This window comes from Penicillium psychrofluorescens (assembly GCF_964197705.1).
Source record: "Penicillium psychrofluorescens genome assembly, chromosome: 2".
Taxonomy (NCBI): Eukaryota; Fungi; Ascomycota; class Eurotiomycetes; order Eurotiales; family Aspergillaceae; genus Penicillium; species Penicillium psychrofluorescens.
Genome location: NC_133440.1, coordinates 4,590,428 through 4,605,000, shown reverse-complemented (window position 1 = coordinate 4,605,000; position 14,573 = coordinate 4,590,428). Strand labels below are relative to the sequence as shown.

The 14,573-nt window shown below is 51.5% G+C and overlaps 8 protein-coding genes across 8 annotated transcripts; 4 read left to right on the top strand and 4 right to left on the bottom strand.

Moving 5' to 3' along the window:
• Window positions 1-576: 576 nt before the first annotated feature.
• Window positions 577-1,390, bottom strand: PFLUO_LOCUS3898 (retention in endoplasmic reticulum protein 1; the record flags this gene model as incomplete). Its single annotated transcript, XM_073781193.1, has 4 exons — window positions 577-656; window positions 729-1,025; window positions 1,104-1,221; window positions 1,322-1,390. The coding sequence occupies 4 exons, from the start codon at window positions 1,388-1,390 to the stop codon at window positions 577-579; spliced, it is 564 nt and encodes a 187-aa protein (XP_073637973.1).
• Window positions 1,391-1,737: 347 nt separating this feature from the next.
• PFLUO_LOCUS3897 (mitochondrial) lies at window positions 1,738-2,780 on the top strand (the record flags this gene model as incomplete). Its single annotated transcript, XM_073781192.1, has 4 exons — window positions 1,738-1,879; window positions 1,930-2,067; window positions 2,123-2,668; window positions 2,731-2,780. The coding sequence occupies 4 exons, from the start codon at window positions 1,738-1,740 to the stop codon at window positions 2,778-2,780; spliced, it is 876 nt and encodes a 291-aa protein (XP_073637972.1).
• A 123-nt stretch (window positions 2,781-2,903) lies between these two features.
• On the bottom strand, window positions 2,904-3,695 carry PFLUO_LOCUS3896 (uncharacterized protein; the record flags this gene model as incomplete). The annotated part of the gene is made up of 1 exon (XM_073781191.1): window positions 2,904-3,695. The coding sequence occupies one exon, from the start codon at window positions 3,693-3,695 to the stop codon at window positions 2,904-2,906; it is 792 nt and encodes a 263-aa protein (XP_073637971.1).
• A 1,375-nt stretch (window positions 3,696-5,070) lies between these two features.
• PFLUO_LOCUS3895 (uncharacterized protein) lies at window positions 5,071-6,364 on the bottom strand (the record flags this gene model as incomplete). The annotated part of the gene is made up of 4 exons (XM_073781190.1): window positions 5,071-5,417; window positions 5,626-5,724; window positions 5,787-6,150; window positions 6,218-6,364. 4 exons carry the CDS (start codon window positions 6,362-6,364, stop codon window positions 5,071-5,073), a joined length of 957 nt encoding a protein of 318 aa, XP_073637970.1.
• Window positions 6,365-7,290: 926 nt separating this feature from the next.
• PFLUO_LOCUS3894 (uncharacterized protein) lies at window positions 7,291-9,043 on the top strand (the record flags this gene model as incomplete). Its single annotated transcript, XM_073781189.1, has 4 exons — window positions 7,291-7,420; window positions 7,503-7,675; window positions 7,732-7,984; window positions 8,049-9,043. The coding sequence occupies 4 exons, from the start codon at window positions 7,291-7,293 to the stop codon at window positions 9,041-9,043; spliced, it is 1,551 nt and encodes a 516-aa protein (XP_073637969.1).
• A 310-nt stretch (window positions 9,044-9,353) lies between these two features.
• On the bottom strand, window positions 9,354-11,143 carry PFLUO_LOCUS3893 (uncharacterized protein; the record flags this gene model as incomplete). Its single annotated transcript, XM_073781187.1, has 2 exons — window positions 9,354-10,748; window positions 10,805-11,143. The coding sequence occupies 2 exons, from the start codon at window positions 11,141-11,143 to the stop codon at window positions 9,354-9,356; spliced, it is 1,734 nt and encodes a 577-aa protein (XP_073637968.1).
• A 1,234-nt stretch (window positions 11,144-12,377) lies between these two features.
• Window positions 12,378-12,741, top strand: PFLUO_LOCUS3892 (uncharacterized protein; the record flags this gene model as incomplete). The annotated part of the gene is made up of 2 exons (XM_073781186.1): window positions 12,378-12,405; window positions 12,494-12,741. 2 exons carry the CDS (start codon window positions 12,378-12,380, stop codon window positions 12,739-12,741), a joined length of 276 nt encoding a protein of 91 aa, XP_073637967.1.
• Window positions 12,742-14,172: 1,431 nt separating this feature from the next.
• On the top strand, window positions 14,173-14,554 carry PFLUO_LOCUS3891 (catalase A; the record flags this gene model as incomplete). Its single annotated transcript, XM_073781185.1, has 2 exons — window positions 14,173-14,194; window positions 14,277-14,554. 2 exons carry the CDS (start codon window positions 14,173-14,175, stop codon window positions 14,552-14,554), a joined length of 300 nt encoding a protein of 99 aa, XP_073637966.1.
• Window positions 14,555-14,573: the final 19 nt, after the last annotated feature.

Sequence of the window (14,573 nt, the reverse complement as noted above, 5' to 3'; positions counted from 1 at the left end):
CTCTCTATTTCATAGAAATCGCATCGAGTGACTCAAGAAGGCAAAACATCGCGAGTGGAGAGATGCGGGGAGCGTGGGGGTGATTGGGCTCGGGGGAGACCGAGGGAAGCTTGTCGCGACACGGAACTATACCGGTGCGCAGGCTATTCAGCGACCACATCATGTCACTAGTTTGATCGCCATTTCTGGCAAGGAGCAACCAACCATGCCATACGTACCCATATACGTACATTCGAAAGACAGTTGCCCAGGCATCCTCATTATCAGACAATTAAATACTCATAAGCCAACCATCATTGCAGGCTCGTCTAATCATATCTCACAGAGGCAATAGAAGAAAAGAAGCGAAAAAACAAGTGCCATAAAAAAAGATTAGACAGAAAACCCGTTTCATGATGGATCACCAGGAACCCAATCGCCGACCTTTCCTTTTTTCCACCCGCTGAATGCAATTGCAGTCACTGCTGCATTACAAGCAACACACCCCAAGCCATACACGTACACACCCACACCAAGCACAAGCGCATTTCACAAGACTCTTCGAGGTATACGTACGAGAAAAAGAAACTAGCACACTCATGACCGGCCGTAGCGGGTCTTGCCAAAGGAGAAAGGCACGTAGCGGTACTTGATCATATGCTGGATTTGTCTCCGCACTGTACAAAAACAAACATCCATCGTTAGAGATCATCATCACAGAACGAAAAAAGAGGGGGAGGAGAACATACTCGTCAGGACAAACAGAATGATCCAGTAAACCACCAAAACGGGCCAGAAGACGGGGATATTAAAGACGGTGAACCAAGTGCACACGAAGCCGATGGTGATGGCGCGGGTGGCCGAGTGCCAGAACTTGAACTCGGGGAGACGGCGCACAAAGGGCCGGAACTCGTCGTCCTGCTTTGTGGGCAGGCTGGCGACGTCGCCGTCCTCCAGGCCTTCGTCGTGGGTGAGCGACGGGTCGAATTTGGGGGTTAGGAAGGCCAGGAAGAGGTTGAGGAGGTAGATGCCGAGGGTGTAGGCGACTGCAATAATCACAGATCGTTAGTTGGTCTTGTCTTGTTCCACTTCCCAGTTGTATGTATAGAACTCCATCCACGTACCAATGTACCACCCCTGTGCGAGAACGATCCGCAGGAAGAAAAAGAGGAGAAGCACGCCGGAGCCGACCCAGCGATAGACCGCGTAGGGAGTCGTGGCATCGAGGTAGGATTGGTATGTCTGGCGCAGGTTGAGTCAGTACAAAGAAACCTCCCGCGACAGCCATAAGGCGCGCAAGCCAGCAGTGGCGGCGTGCGTGTCCGGACGGAGATAAACTCACCCGGTGCAGGCGCGAGGTGTGCTGCGTCAGGGCAGTGAAGGGGGTCTGCTCAGGCTCAGGGACGTCCATGGTGAATTAGGCAAGACGAAGGAGCAATTGACTGGAAGAGAAGAGAAGAGAAGGAAAGAGACGAAGACAAACGATTGATCAAGATAAGCCGAAACCAGACATTCTTTCCCCGTCAGGAGCGAAAAGTGTCCCTTGGCGTTGTAGCCAATCAGAGCAGGGAACATGCGCCACTCAATCAGGTGATACTGTGGCTGTGCGGTGTGTTCGTCTAGCCTGCTCTGGACTAGTACATCCACGTGACCGCGCTTTGCCTCGGGATGGTTGGAAGCGGGGACCTCGGGAGTATCAACACCTTCAGCTTTCTTGGAGCTCTTCTCTTTTTGTTTCTTATTTGTACCCCATTCAAAATGTTCGCCCGTCGCTGCGCCCGTCTGGCCACTGCCCGGACATCCGTCCCCTTGACCTCGTACCTGGCCCGCGTGCGGCCCTACTCCTCCTCGACCTACGAGCATATCTTAACCGAAACCCCGAAGCCCGGTGTTGGATTGAGTACGCCTCCAACCAGGTTCCTACAATCCTCATGCTAACAGCCATTGCAGTCACATTGAACCGCCCAAAGGCATTGAACGCCCTCTCCAGCCCGTTGTTCACGGAACTCAACGATGCCCTGAGCAAGTACGATAATGACAAGGACATTGGCGCGATTGTCATCACAGGCAGCGAGAAGGCATTCGCAGGTAAACACATATCCTTTCAGCAAAGCTAAGTACATCCATTAATTGACTTCAACAGCCGGCGCCGACATCAAAGAAATGGCACCCCTTACCTTCGCCGCCGCGTACTCGAACAACTTCATCGCCCCGTGGTCCCACCTCGCAACCTCCATCCGCAAGCCCGTAATTGCCGCCGTATCCGGATACGCCCTCGGCGGCGGATGCGAGCTGGCCCTGATGTGCGATATCATCTACTGCACGTCGAAAGCAACCTTCGGCCAGCCGGAGATCAAGCTGGGCACCATCCCCGGTGCGGGCGGATCGCAGCGTCTCACGCGGGCAATTGGAAAGAGCAGGGCCATGGAGCTGATCCTGACTGGGAAGAACTTTAGTGGTAAGGAGGCGGGCGAGTGGGGCATGGCTGCGAAGGTGGTTGATGGTGGGAAGGAGGAATTGCTTGAGGAGGCGGTTAAGACTGCTGAGACTATTGCGGGCTATAGTCATGTCCCAGTGGTCGCGGCTAAGGAGGTCGTCAATAAGAGTCAGGAGTTGTCGCTGCGCGAGGGCGTGGAGTATGAGCGGAGGATGTTCCATGGGCTGTTCGGGAGTAAGGATCAGAAGATTGGTGAGTCTCATTCAAGTCATTGCTCTGTGAGGGTGAATCGTGCTGACATTTTTCGACTGCAGGTATGACTGCATTTGCGGAGAAGAAGAAGCCCGAGTGGTCGAACGAGTAGATTATTCTAGGACCTGATCTATATGACTGTAAAATGGTTTGCTAGAGTTACTATTCTGCAACGCAGAGAATACAAACGAGTCTTAAATCACCTCCAGCTCCGGCCTGCCACAGCTTGGTTCCCCTATGTATCATTAACCTTTTCTCCATCCACGGGGCGAGCATCACCAGTAGGAGTGCCACGTTTGTACTGTTCCAACGAGCGATTGATTCCGACAATTCCCCATGCAAACACCGCAGCGTCCCGAATCGTATCATAGAGTAGCTCTGAATGTGGATTTGTCTCTTCTGCCTCATTCACAACTGTAATGGCACTGGAACTGACCCCATGGGGACTATCATCTTGACAGAGAGTCCGATCTGATTGACCCATCCAAGCATTCTCCTCCGTAGTGGAATATGACGGGCCACCGTACGAAAACACTGGCTCTAAAGCCCACGGAGCCGCGAAAAGACCATTAGCATACACCGGAACCGGCTCGGATCTGTATGAAGCCGTTGGGATAGGAGGCCGTGCTCGACGGAGGATAACAACCAGTCCGTCGGACGTGCAGGACACAACGCTCTCGAGCTCGAGGGGTGGTGGTGTGACCGTATATGGATCTTCAGATGGGTAAAACTCATTCTCATCTTGCAGGGGGTTGCGGAACCAAAAGCGCAGATAGGCAATTGAGTCGTTTGCCTTTGCGCTCTCAATACAGCGCACTGCGTCTCGAAGACACCTCTCTTGGATACAGAAGTAGAAACTCTTTGTGATGAGTTGCTGCGGGGTTAGACCTAGGATCTCAGTGACGCCGCTGGTGGCGTGCATGATCGTCGCCGTGCGCGTGAACCGATTGACGAAGAGGGCAGCGCGAGGCTCGTGGAGTGGTTCCGTGAGCTGCTGGGAGAACTTCTTGGAGATGAAGGTGAGCATATGATAGCGCGGGTCGTGGGGCGAGGATGTGAAGAGATGGCGGACAATGGGCGCATCGATGGCTCGCTCTATAGAAAATAGTCAGTAACCACTGTGTATCTATTATGCCACATACTATACTTACTCTGACCTGCCTTCCCTCCTTGCCTATACACCGTCGTACTAGCAATCAATATATCATACACCACGGTAAATACACACTCGCAACCAACCCAGGTGCCACTTTTGTGTCGAATAGAACAATAGTTCAGCACGGCCGCTTTGTCCAACTGCACGCCGTGTCCATGAATGGAGCGCGCAAATGGCAGTTCATGGGGGTGGAAATAATCCCAGCAGGAACGGCCGAGGATCTCGTGCGGGTGGTAGCCGAGCACTACCTCGACGCTGTCAGATGCATAGCAGATGGAGGCGTCGCGGGAGAGATCTGGTGAGTGCTAGTCAGTCTATATCTTATTGTTTTATCATTGTGTTGAGCAACATGCCATGGATCGTGATGAAGGTGATGTCCATGTCGGGCAGCGAAGAGCTACATAGAGATCTCGACTTGGGACGGTTGGAACACGGTGCCTCAGGAAAAAATCCGAGCTGGAATTTTTTATTATTGGGAAAGCCTTACGAAGAGGATGAAGCAAAAAAAAAAAGGGCCTGGCTGACACGGGGCGGGGCGTTGACGTTGGTGGCTGGCGGGCCCGCGCCTGTTACATATCAAGCAAGCAGAGTAATCAAAATCAAAACAAAAGATGAAGGGAATTGGCAATCGTATTTAACGAGGAAATAGTAGCAAATAGTACCCTAATGTGGGAGATCTATGCTTATATTAAGAATTCTGCATTAGCCAGCGAGGAAAGTAGCTTGGCTCCTCGCCAAGCGGCAACACTGGATCTGACACCTGCCGAAAAATGGGTTTCTCACAATTGGACGAAGGAAAGTTGGAGTCATCTCCTAGTTGTAGTCCCAGTGGGGATGTCAAAACCAAGTAGCAGGGATGAGATGTCTTCAGGAGCAAGCCACACGACTGCCTAGTCCGATATGGCTCTAGTGCACTACCGAGCAGGCCGTGACTAGGGCAGCGATACAACTGGGCCAATATCCATACCATCCGCACACACCACTCACTTGATTATTCCATCTATTCCTACCAAGTAGTGTTGAAAAAGGGGAGGTGATTTCGTAGTGCTCTTTCCCTCCCGTCTTCTTCAATGTTCTATTTTCATGATGTGACATTACGGGTGAACATAGTCTGAAGACCATCATAGCAACTGGAAGGACCGGCTTATTTACAGAATAGATACAAGAAGAATGGCGTAAATCGGCAAATGAAACTTGGGTCATGCCCACCGAATTATACCGAATAAGCTTATGGGCGATGGCAGCTTTAGTGTCTCTCCAATCGCACGTCTTCCTGAACGCGAATGCCATTCTTACTGGCCCCATGCTGACTCACAAGGATTTCTTCATCACTCCGGTCATCACGAGTAATGTAGGTCTCGGTATGGCCCTCCTGTTCAGGACGAAAAGACGAAGTGTCCTTCCCCAGATTTCGCATACGAAAGCGGGACGAATGAGCGGAGTCCTCCTGCTTGACATATCTGCCCTCTGAGCCCTCCAGACTGGATCCATGGACGATGACGCGGTAAAGGGGGCGGACGGTGGGGATGCCAACGCAGATGAGGGTGACAGCCAATTCCACGGCGGACCAGATTATCAGGTCAACGGTATCCTCTAGAAAAATTGAGATATTGACAGATTAGTGAAGTGTAAAGGTTGAGAGGTTGGATAGTGTATTACCGGTATAGTTGGAGCTGGACAGCCCACCCAGTTCGATAGTTCTGATGATTCCGCATACGCAGGCTCTTTAGAGGAGGATCAGCTAGTCCATCACCACAGAAGATTGACACTGGAGTGACACACATAAATCCCAGACTCAAACTGATTGCGATAGACATCTTTTCCTTGAACTTCATGTTAAGCTTCCAAATGAAGAGCCACGGAAGAAGAGCAAAGTAGAAGTCCACAGCAGCACACCAGGCTAGATTGCATGGATATCAGCAAGCAGCGCATAGGAACAATTGAGGGGGACACTAGACATACATCCAAGTAAAACGGAGAACGGGGTGACGCCGACAACGGTACGCCCTTTGACGCGAGGGTCATATATAGATTCAGACGGAAGGCGCTGGACCCAGAAGATTATGGCAGTCATCACCGACACAACAAACAAGCTGATCATCGAGACCCAGATTGATATACGGTGCCATTCCTTGATAACAATGCGGAGCAGGAAGATACCCAGCGACAGCTTCGCAATTGCCATTCCCAACACGGCAAATGTTTGACCAATCATCTCCATATACACGGCCTTCACGGCCTCATCCATTTCCAAGGTGTCTATCGACTGTCCGAATCCATGCACACCTGCGATCGTGAGAAAGATGGTGTACAGGAGCAGAAATACCTGGAAACTCGGTCAGCGCTATGTCCGAGGAGGAAGATTCACGATGCTGAAGCGGGCGAAGTCTTACCCAGGCCAAATTGTAGACGTGATCGTCCACCCCGAGTGCCTTGACTATGTAGACTCGTGTATAGAGTCGGAGAGGGACCAGAATAAAAGAGACAAAAGTCACCGCCCACATCACCGCAATGGCACGAACACCTTTGCCAGCCAGCATCTTCAAGTCAACTTTAGAAAGCCCGTGACACAAGAAGTGGACAAAAGGTGTGGCGGATTGATGGACCCCGGAGCTTGCTAAAACGTGAGCAGGCTGAGAAATCAGAAGGTGGCATCTTTGGCAGACAAATATATCGTATCCTCAGCCCAATGACCCCTTAATGGAACTGACAAAAGACGAATCGGGAAAACGGTTGTGGACAGTCAGTGGTCGAATTCAGGCCCTGCGTGTGGATCGGGCGCATACGAGTCAAGTTCTACTGAAACGAGGACAACCAAACTCTATTCCTCTTATTTCCATTTGTAGTATCTCTTAAGTGCCTCATTATGCAATCACCTTTATTACTGGTCCAAGGAGACGTTAGTCGGTTGGGACAATGGCAAAGTTTTAGCTCGAGAATGGCTCGTGGCAGCGCTCACATGGGGACTTCCCACGGTCCTTGTACTTTTTGTGCTTTTTTCTTTCCAGCGGCAACAGTCCGTGTATTCGACATGTCAAGTGTCACCGGGGGACGGCCCGCCGGGGGAAGTAGAGTTTCTTCCGGGTTACAAGAATGACTCGTCGGCTGGTGTCGAACCCCTGCTAGGTCTCCTTGGCACAATTGACTTGTCGATTTTCTAACCTTCTTAGGCTCACGGACGTACTTTTCAACGCGGCCGTGCGTTCACGAAAAAGCATCTAGGCCCATTAAATGTAGCATCTAACTTTGACAATTATGTCGCTAACGGTTAGCGGATCGTATCCCATTTGTGGGACCCGTGCGATCGGCAGTGTCAGGCTGGTTAGCTTTCCCCCGTAGACGCGCAGCCTATATATGCCGGATTTTCGAGGCTCGCTTCCGGGGTGTGCCCAATCCCCCCTAAAACTGCTGTCAAGTATCATTGTCTACATAACACCATTAGTATAAAGAGTTCCCTTTGACAGCGATGTTTGGTTACGAGAATAAGGATGCTGCCACCACGCTTGGCTGTGCCTTGCTGACAGGTCTGTCGATCTGGTATCTGACGACATATCTCTTGTCACCGCTGCGCCAGTTTCCTGGCCCCTTCCTCGCCGGTAAGCCGACCAATATTCTCCCGAGGCCGATTGGCCCTGACGAATGGAGCCCATTCCGTACTGACATGTCATATATTAATAGGCTGGACGAATCTATGGCGCATGTTTCACGTTCGACAGGGAAAGTACCAAGTGGTCATCCACGAGTTACACAAGAAGTACGGTCCGGTGGTGCGCATTGCCCCCAATGTGCTGGACCTGGATATCCCCGAGTTGGTCAAGACAATCTACAACACCAAAGCAGATTATCTGAAGGTGGGTGTCTCCTACATCAAGTGGTGGTTGCTATTATTGACCGTGATCTGTGACAGACCGAGTTCTATCATGGCAGTAGCGCCAAAAATAACGGCAAAATCATCTACAATCTCTTCAGCGAGTGCAATTCTGAAATCCATGCACAGCAGAAGCGACCCATCTCAAAGCACTATTCCATGACCGGGGTGCTTCCGTTGGAACCCCATATAGATGAGATGATTCAGTACTTCTGTCAGCGTCTGGAGGAGAAGTTCATTGATGGATCTAATTCCACTAAAACATGCGATCTAGGCGAATGGATTGAGTTCTGTAAGTTCCATCCTCGTCGGTGCATTACCGATACTTGCAAGATTTAGACTAATTGATTGTCCAGACACCTGGGACGTGGTGGGCAAGGCCACTTTCAGCCAACCCATTGGATACCTGGACAAGGGCTATGATTTTGACAAGACCCTAAGCACCGCGAATGTCGCCATGGACTACTTTTCCATGGTCGGACAAATGCCAATCCTGGACCACTTGTTGGACAAGAACCCTGTTTACCGGATTGGGCCCCCGTCCTTCGGAACCATCACCAACATCTCGATCCAGCACCTCATGGACCGACTTCAGAACAAGGACACCGACTACCATGACCCAAGCAAGCCCGACTTCCTAGACAAATTCATCGAGACCAAGGAGAAATTCCCGGATGTGGTGGATGACATGCAAATCGTCTCGTATCTGATGATCAACATGATTGCAGGAGCCGACACGACGGGTATCACCCTTAACGCGGTATTGTACTTCTCCTTGAAGCACCCTCACGTCTGGCAGCGTCTGAGCGCCGAGATTCCCGCACATGATCCTACCTCTGGAGCCACGGTAGTATCCTACAAATCCGCCAAGGAGAGCCCATATTTGGATGCCGTGGTACGTGAGGCAATGAGATGTCATCCCAGTGTCTCCATGCTCCTGGAACGATACGTGCCAAAGAGTGGTCTCATCCTCCCCGATGGACGTTTCGTTCCCGCGGGCTCCATAGTTGGCATGAACCCCTACATTTTGGGGCGCAATGCGTCTGTCTGGGGCGAAGATGCCGAAGTGTTCCGTCCAGAGAGATGGCTCCGCGATGAGACGCGGGAGACAGAGGATGCGTTCCAAGAACGTCTGCGATCAATGAACAATGCTGACTTTGCTTTTGGCGGTGGAAGCCGTATCTGTATTGGAAAGCATCTGGGCCTACTAGAGGTGTACAAGGTTATTGCAACTCTTGTGTCGCGCTACAATATCAAGCTGGCTCATCCGGAGAAGGATTGGGTGACGCATAATAGCTTCTTTGTGCGACAGACCGGTATCGAGGTGAAACTTACTCGCCGGACCCACTAAGGTCCTGCGATTTATGGCCACTTGAAATGGCGGAATTCTCAGCAGCGCGTTAAGCCACTTGCTATTGCAGCTTAAAAAGAGGTACCTGATTGACACAGAACAAGGCGTCGACGTTGACAGCTAATTAGTTTTGCTTATTCAAATGCACTGGTTAATTATTCAGTTATTCTTTTTCAGATCTTTTGGATATGCTGTATCGCTCGTAAATATATTATTATGTATGATGTGATATGAATATGTACATTCAGGATGAGCAGCTCAAGGCAGAGAAAAAAGCAAGAGAAACATCACCATGATACTCCTGGGCACATTACCTATAATTCTCGTTAGGGTTCTTCTCCACCTCGCTGGGATCCGTCGTGTCGCTCTTCTGCTCGCGGTAATCGTTGATGACGCCCTCCTCGACCGTCTCCTCGAAGACGTCGACCTCAGTGGAAGCGAACTTGCGGGCGCCAACTTTGCGCTCAAAGAGTAGATCCAGCTCAGCGAACGAGCGGCCGCGCGGCTCGGGAACGCGGAAGTACGCGTAGATGATGCAGAGGAAGCATATGCCGCCCCAGAAGAAGCCGGCGTAGTTTCCCCAATTCCACGCGCTCGGGTTGAGCATGTAGGGGGTTAGAACACCGCAGATAATGGCGACGATGTTGTAGAGACAGCGGCCCAGGACGACGGTCTTGATCTGCAGCCGGCGCGTCGACAGCTCAGCCACGAGCGAGTAGCAGACCGTGCCGACGGTCAGCTGGTAAAACATGGCCCAGACGAGCATCATCGAGCCTGTGGCCAGGGACGATTGGTTGCGGTGATCCTCGGGGACGAGTCCGAGGAAACCCATGACGAGCAGCATGACGCACAGTCCGCACAGTCCGTACAGACAAAGCGAGCGACGACCGATACCCAGCGTCATCAGGAACCATGCACCAAACACGCCCACCATGTTGATGCTGTACTGACCCATGGCGAAGGCGTAGGAGGTGGAAGAGCTGAGGCCGGCCTGTTCGAGAAAGTATGTCGAGTAGTTGGAGAAGGAATTTCCGCTGAGATTCTGGATAGCCCACACCATGCAAACGATCTCGGTGCGGCGCAGATCTGTGCCTCTGAAACAGTCCAAGTAACTGGCACCGTTTGTGATTTTGGCCTCCAGAGCCGTGGTATGCACCATCATGGCAATGGTTTCTTCCGAATCAAAATCGGTCTCGCGGTTCTTGCTGGTCAACCGCTCTAGCGCACGTTTCGCATCCTGCGTGCGACCTTTTCGGACCAGCCACCAGGGTGATTCGGGTGCAAGGAAAATGCCGATGAAGAGCGGAAGGGGCCACATCCACTGCAAGCCATATGGGATACGGTATGCCCACTGGTCGTCCCGGTTCAACATCCCCTTGATTACACCGACACCAATGAGCTGGCCTAGACCCCAACAAAAGTTGACATATGTAGTCAAATACCCTCGCAGGGCGACCGGGCATACCTCCGAGGCGTAGGTGATGGTCAAAGTCTGAAAGACACCCCAGGGAATGCCGCTGAGGATCTCCGCCGCCAGCAGGGACTGCACGTTCTGGGCCGTGAAGAAGATGGCCGTCCAGGCGGAGATCAGAATCAAGCAGGCCATAATTGTGTACCGATATCCGAAGCGCTCCGAAGCCCAACCGTTGAAGAACAATCCGATGATCTCGCCGACATAGGCGCCGTTGCTCAGACCCGCTTGCCACTGTACATAGCCGACGTTAACATCCCGTATTCTTATTCTTTCGGTGCCAAACCTACCGGTGCAGTGACTTGGTACGTGCCATCCGCCATTTGGGTGCCATATTTGTGATTGAACGTGCTGAACGCGTAAAAATTGTTGACCAGACTGATATCGTACCCCTCCATGGCAATACACGTGGAGATGAGGATGCTCCACGCAACGGCCTTGGGGTAGAGCTTGATGCCCTGCAGCAGGGTCATGTTCTGCTCCTTTGTCGTTGCCGCCCTGGCATTCTGAATGACTTTGGTCATGGACGAGTCCGAGCCCGGACCCTCCGTAGTGGGGTAGTACTGGAGCTGCTCATCGCCAGGTTCGACTGCGGTCTCGATGGGGTCTTGCGCCTTGGGTTCAGCCATGCTGAGCGAAAGGAGAGAGGGTCAGGTTGACTCCTGGGAATTGAGGGAGCGGGTTAGGTTTTGAAAAACGGAGGCGTGCGGAAGTTAAGGAGAAAAAAAATCTGTACCCACAAGTTCCGAGGAACATTGCACGCGACCGGCAAAGGCCACAATGGCGCTCCTTTGGATTTCTTATTCCCCGCGGGGCTGGGGCACTGATTGGCGAGGAAGCTGGAGCTAGAGAGAATGAGGATAGGGCACAGACTGGGAAGAGGGACGAGTTTGCGGGGAGCGGGATGATTGGGTTGCAAATTTGAGAAGCTTGGCGGTCCCAATTGGGGGGGTCCCGGGAGAGTCTGGACTGGCCATCATCAATCTAGAGTATGAGTGGTAGTAGACTACGTTTCTCACTAGATCTCCGAGCGCCAGAGAACTAAATAAGTAGAAAGTGCATCTTTAAGCATACGGACGGCCACGTGCGGCCGCGAGTATCCCTTGCATGCGCAGAGGTTAATTGCGGTCCGCGTTCAGGGCAGCGCTACATTCTTACGCCACGGCGCACGCCACAATTCTTTAAGTGAACTGGGCACTCAGTAGCAGAGATACAATAATAATGTGCCTATGCTTACCGGGTTTCCTCGAGCAGGTGGGACTTGCCTAGCTGGGCCGCCGACCCCCAAAAGTGTGGGCGCTGGTCTGGCTCCCTGCGTCCTGAGTACATTTCAGCACAGTGGTTCAGGGCAGTCACGTGCTCAATGAGCGCCTCTGGTTTCCTTGGGTTCTATGTGCATGTCAGTGCTTAGATGAAGACGAACTTGACGATGACTGAATTACTACAATTCAAAAGGTTTCAAAATTTCTTCAAACTTCATTAGTAGTCTAGAGATGAGTTACATAGTTCTAGGATAAAATGAAACCTCACATCAAGCTATTTTTTTGAGAGTCCCATTTACCATGGTGTACTAGGGTGGCCAACTCGCATGCGACACGTTAATAATAGCACCAAGAAGAATGACTGTGAAATAATGTTCACGGGGTAAGGGTGGGTTGCATGGTGGTCGATCAGCCTCGCAGGCAAGGGCCGGGCGATCTGTGGAGTAGAGATGATATCATGTGGCCCCTTGGGGCGATGCGAAACAAGGTCAAGAAACATGCGACCGAATATTTAAGTAGACACCTACGCCCAGAGCTAGAAATTTATTATTCGACTTGTATATTACCAAGTGATAAATTTTCTCATATCTATTCGAAAACCATGTCTTCCAACGAGAACAACGAGAACCGTAAGCAGATCTCTCTCCATATCACCGATTCACATCGCGAGTACCGTTGCAGTGTTTCCCATGACCAAAGCTAACGCTATCATCTCAGCCACCTTCTTCGGTGGCATCGGCAGTGCCCTGGGCAAGACCGTCGGCGGGGTGACCAACACCGTGGGAAATACCGTGGGCGGCCTAGGCAACACCGCCGGCACTGCAGTCCAGGGAATCGGCGAGACAGTCAGCGGCGCCACTGAGGGTCTCGGCAATGCGACCAAGGGCGCCGGCCAGTATGTGAGCAACGCCGGTGGCGGGTCCAGTGAGAAGAAGACGGAGGAAGGATCCTCGGGTCAGGCCTAGGACGTCTGGTCGTCGGCGATTCTATCCATGAACAGAAATGATACACACGATTGAATTGTTTCTTTGACTTTGTAAACTAGTCTAGTGCAATTGATTTGAACGAAATTAATCCGCTGCAAAATGTGGTTGTCTTGCGCCGTATTTGAAAAATATATAAGTCGTAAGGAATTGTGCCTTTGATCGATCTGGGCCATGGTATGCTGATGTATACTTTGTATTTCACATCCAGCCCGAAGACAAAGCTTTGTGCGTATATACTGTCCATAGATCGCTCGTAAATGACGACCAGTCTGACCTTCATGCTGGAGGAGAGACGTCTCTGGACCCCTCCGCGTGACCAAAGTGTGATTTGGACCATCAGCAACCGAGTATACCACTACCAGATACCCTGAAATGCCCAATCGTGATTGTTGCTTGTCAAAAGTGATTTTCGGGCTGAACCCCTTGGGGTCTTTGCTTAGCATGGTCTGCAATATTCCCACCAACGGGGTTTAATGCTGATAATAGAAAACTAGGCAATTGGATAGGGCATGTTGAAATTTCTTCAATGTCTGAAAGAATTGGAGTAGAAATTGCACGGCGCGCGGCAGGAACTCTTCAATTTATGAGGAAAATGCTTCAATGGTGACCCAGATCGAGAATCGGCCAAGGATATGTTATCCGATCATTGGTTGGAGTCACCATGGTGTCGAGGTGCCATAAATATTGCTTCTATACTGTGGGAGCACGAAATCCCAATGAAGTAAAGCGACTCGGAGCGGATCAACTGCATTTCCTTGGCTGGTTTCCCGGGGGAGTTGTCAGTCGTGGGGCAGCTCCGATCAAGCCGAGCAGTCGGAGGCCGGAGGTGGCCGCGTGTATTGCGGTGGGAACGCCCGCCGGCAGTCCAACTGAAATGTAGTTGGCAGCAGAGATAGAACGGTTTTAGAAGATACAGATTGGGTTTTTTCCGTCGTAACAAGCGATCTAGTATTTCACGATGAACGGGTTTCTTGTTCTCCAGTGTTCGGATAGACTTGCTCTGTTGGAACAGGTTAAAGGCTGGATCGTCTTTCCTAAACGGGCCGATGACTAACAGAATGGCCTCGACGGGCCAAGTTAGATGGTCAACAATCCTTCAGTCTGGATGTGTCGATGGATAAAACCGACAGTGAAAAAGAAGACCAATCGAGTAAAACCTTCCTAGGTCGTACTGAATACAACAACAATAATAAGAAGAGGTACATGGTGTTGAGTCGTTGACTATGCGGAAATGGTTTCACGAAACCAGGCAAGGTACCTGGACCCAGTCCTCCCGCCGAGCCAATCATAGTCCCGATTATTTCCATGGCTTCATCTTTTTCCCTCCGAACTTCTTTATAAAGACCCTCTTCGCCCCCCGCACTGGGCCTCCTTCTCAAAGTATCATTTACTACGAATACTACCAGCATCATGGGCCACGACGACGAGCCGAGTAGGTTATTCTTGTTCCTCGCTGATCTCCCGCAGCACGGGCCGTCTGGAATATAGTTGCTCACTCTTTCTTCGTCCTGCAGAGACCTACCGCTACAACGAGACTCCGGTCTATACTGCTTCCAATGGCTGCCCGGTCATGGACCCCCAAGCCTCCCAGCGCGTGGGCCCCAACGGCCCGCTGCTGCTGCAGGACTTTCACCTCATTGACCTGCTGGCACACTTCGACCGCGAGCGCATCCCCGAGCGCGTGGTCCACGCCAAGGGTGCCGGTGCCTACGGCGAGTTCGAGGTGACTGACGATATCAGCGATATTGTAAGTATTTTGGGAATTTTGGAAAGAAAAAGGCAAGAGCGCTGACAGTCTACTCTCTGCGCAG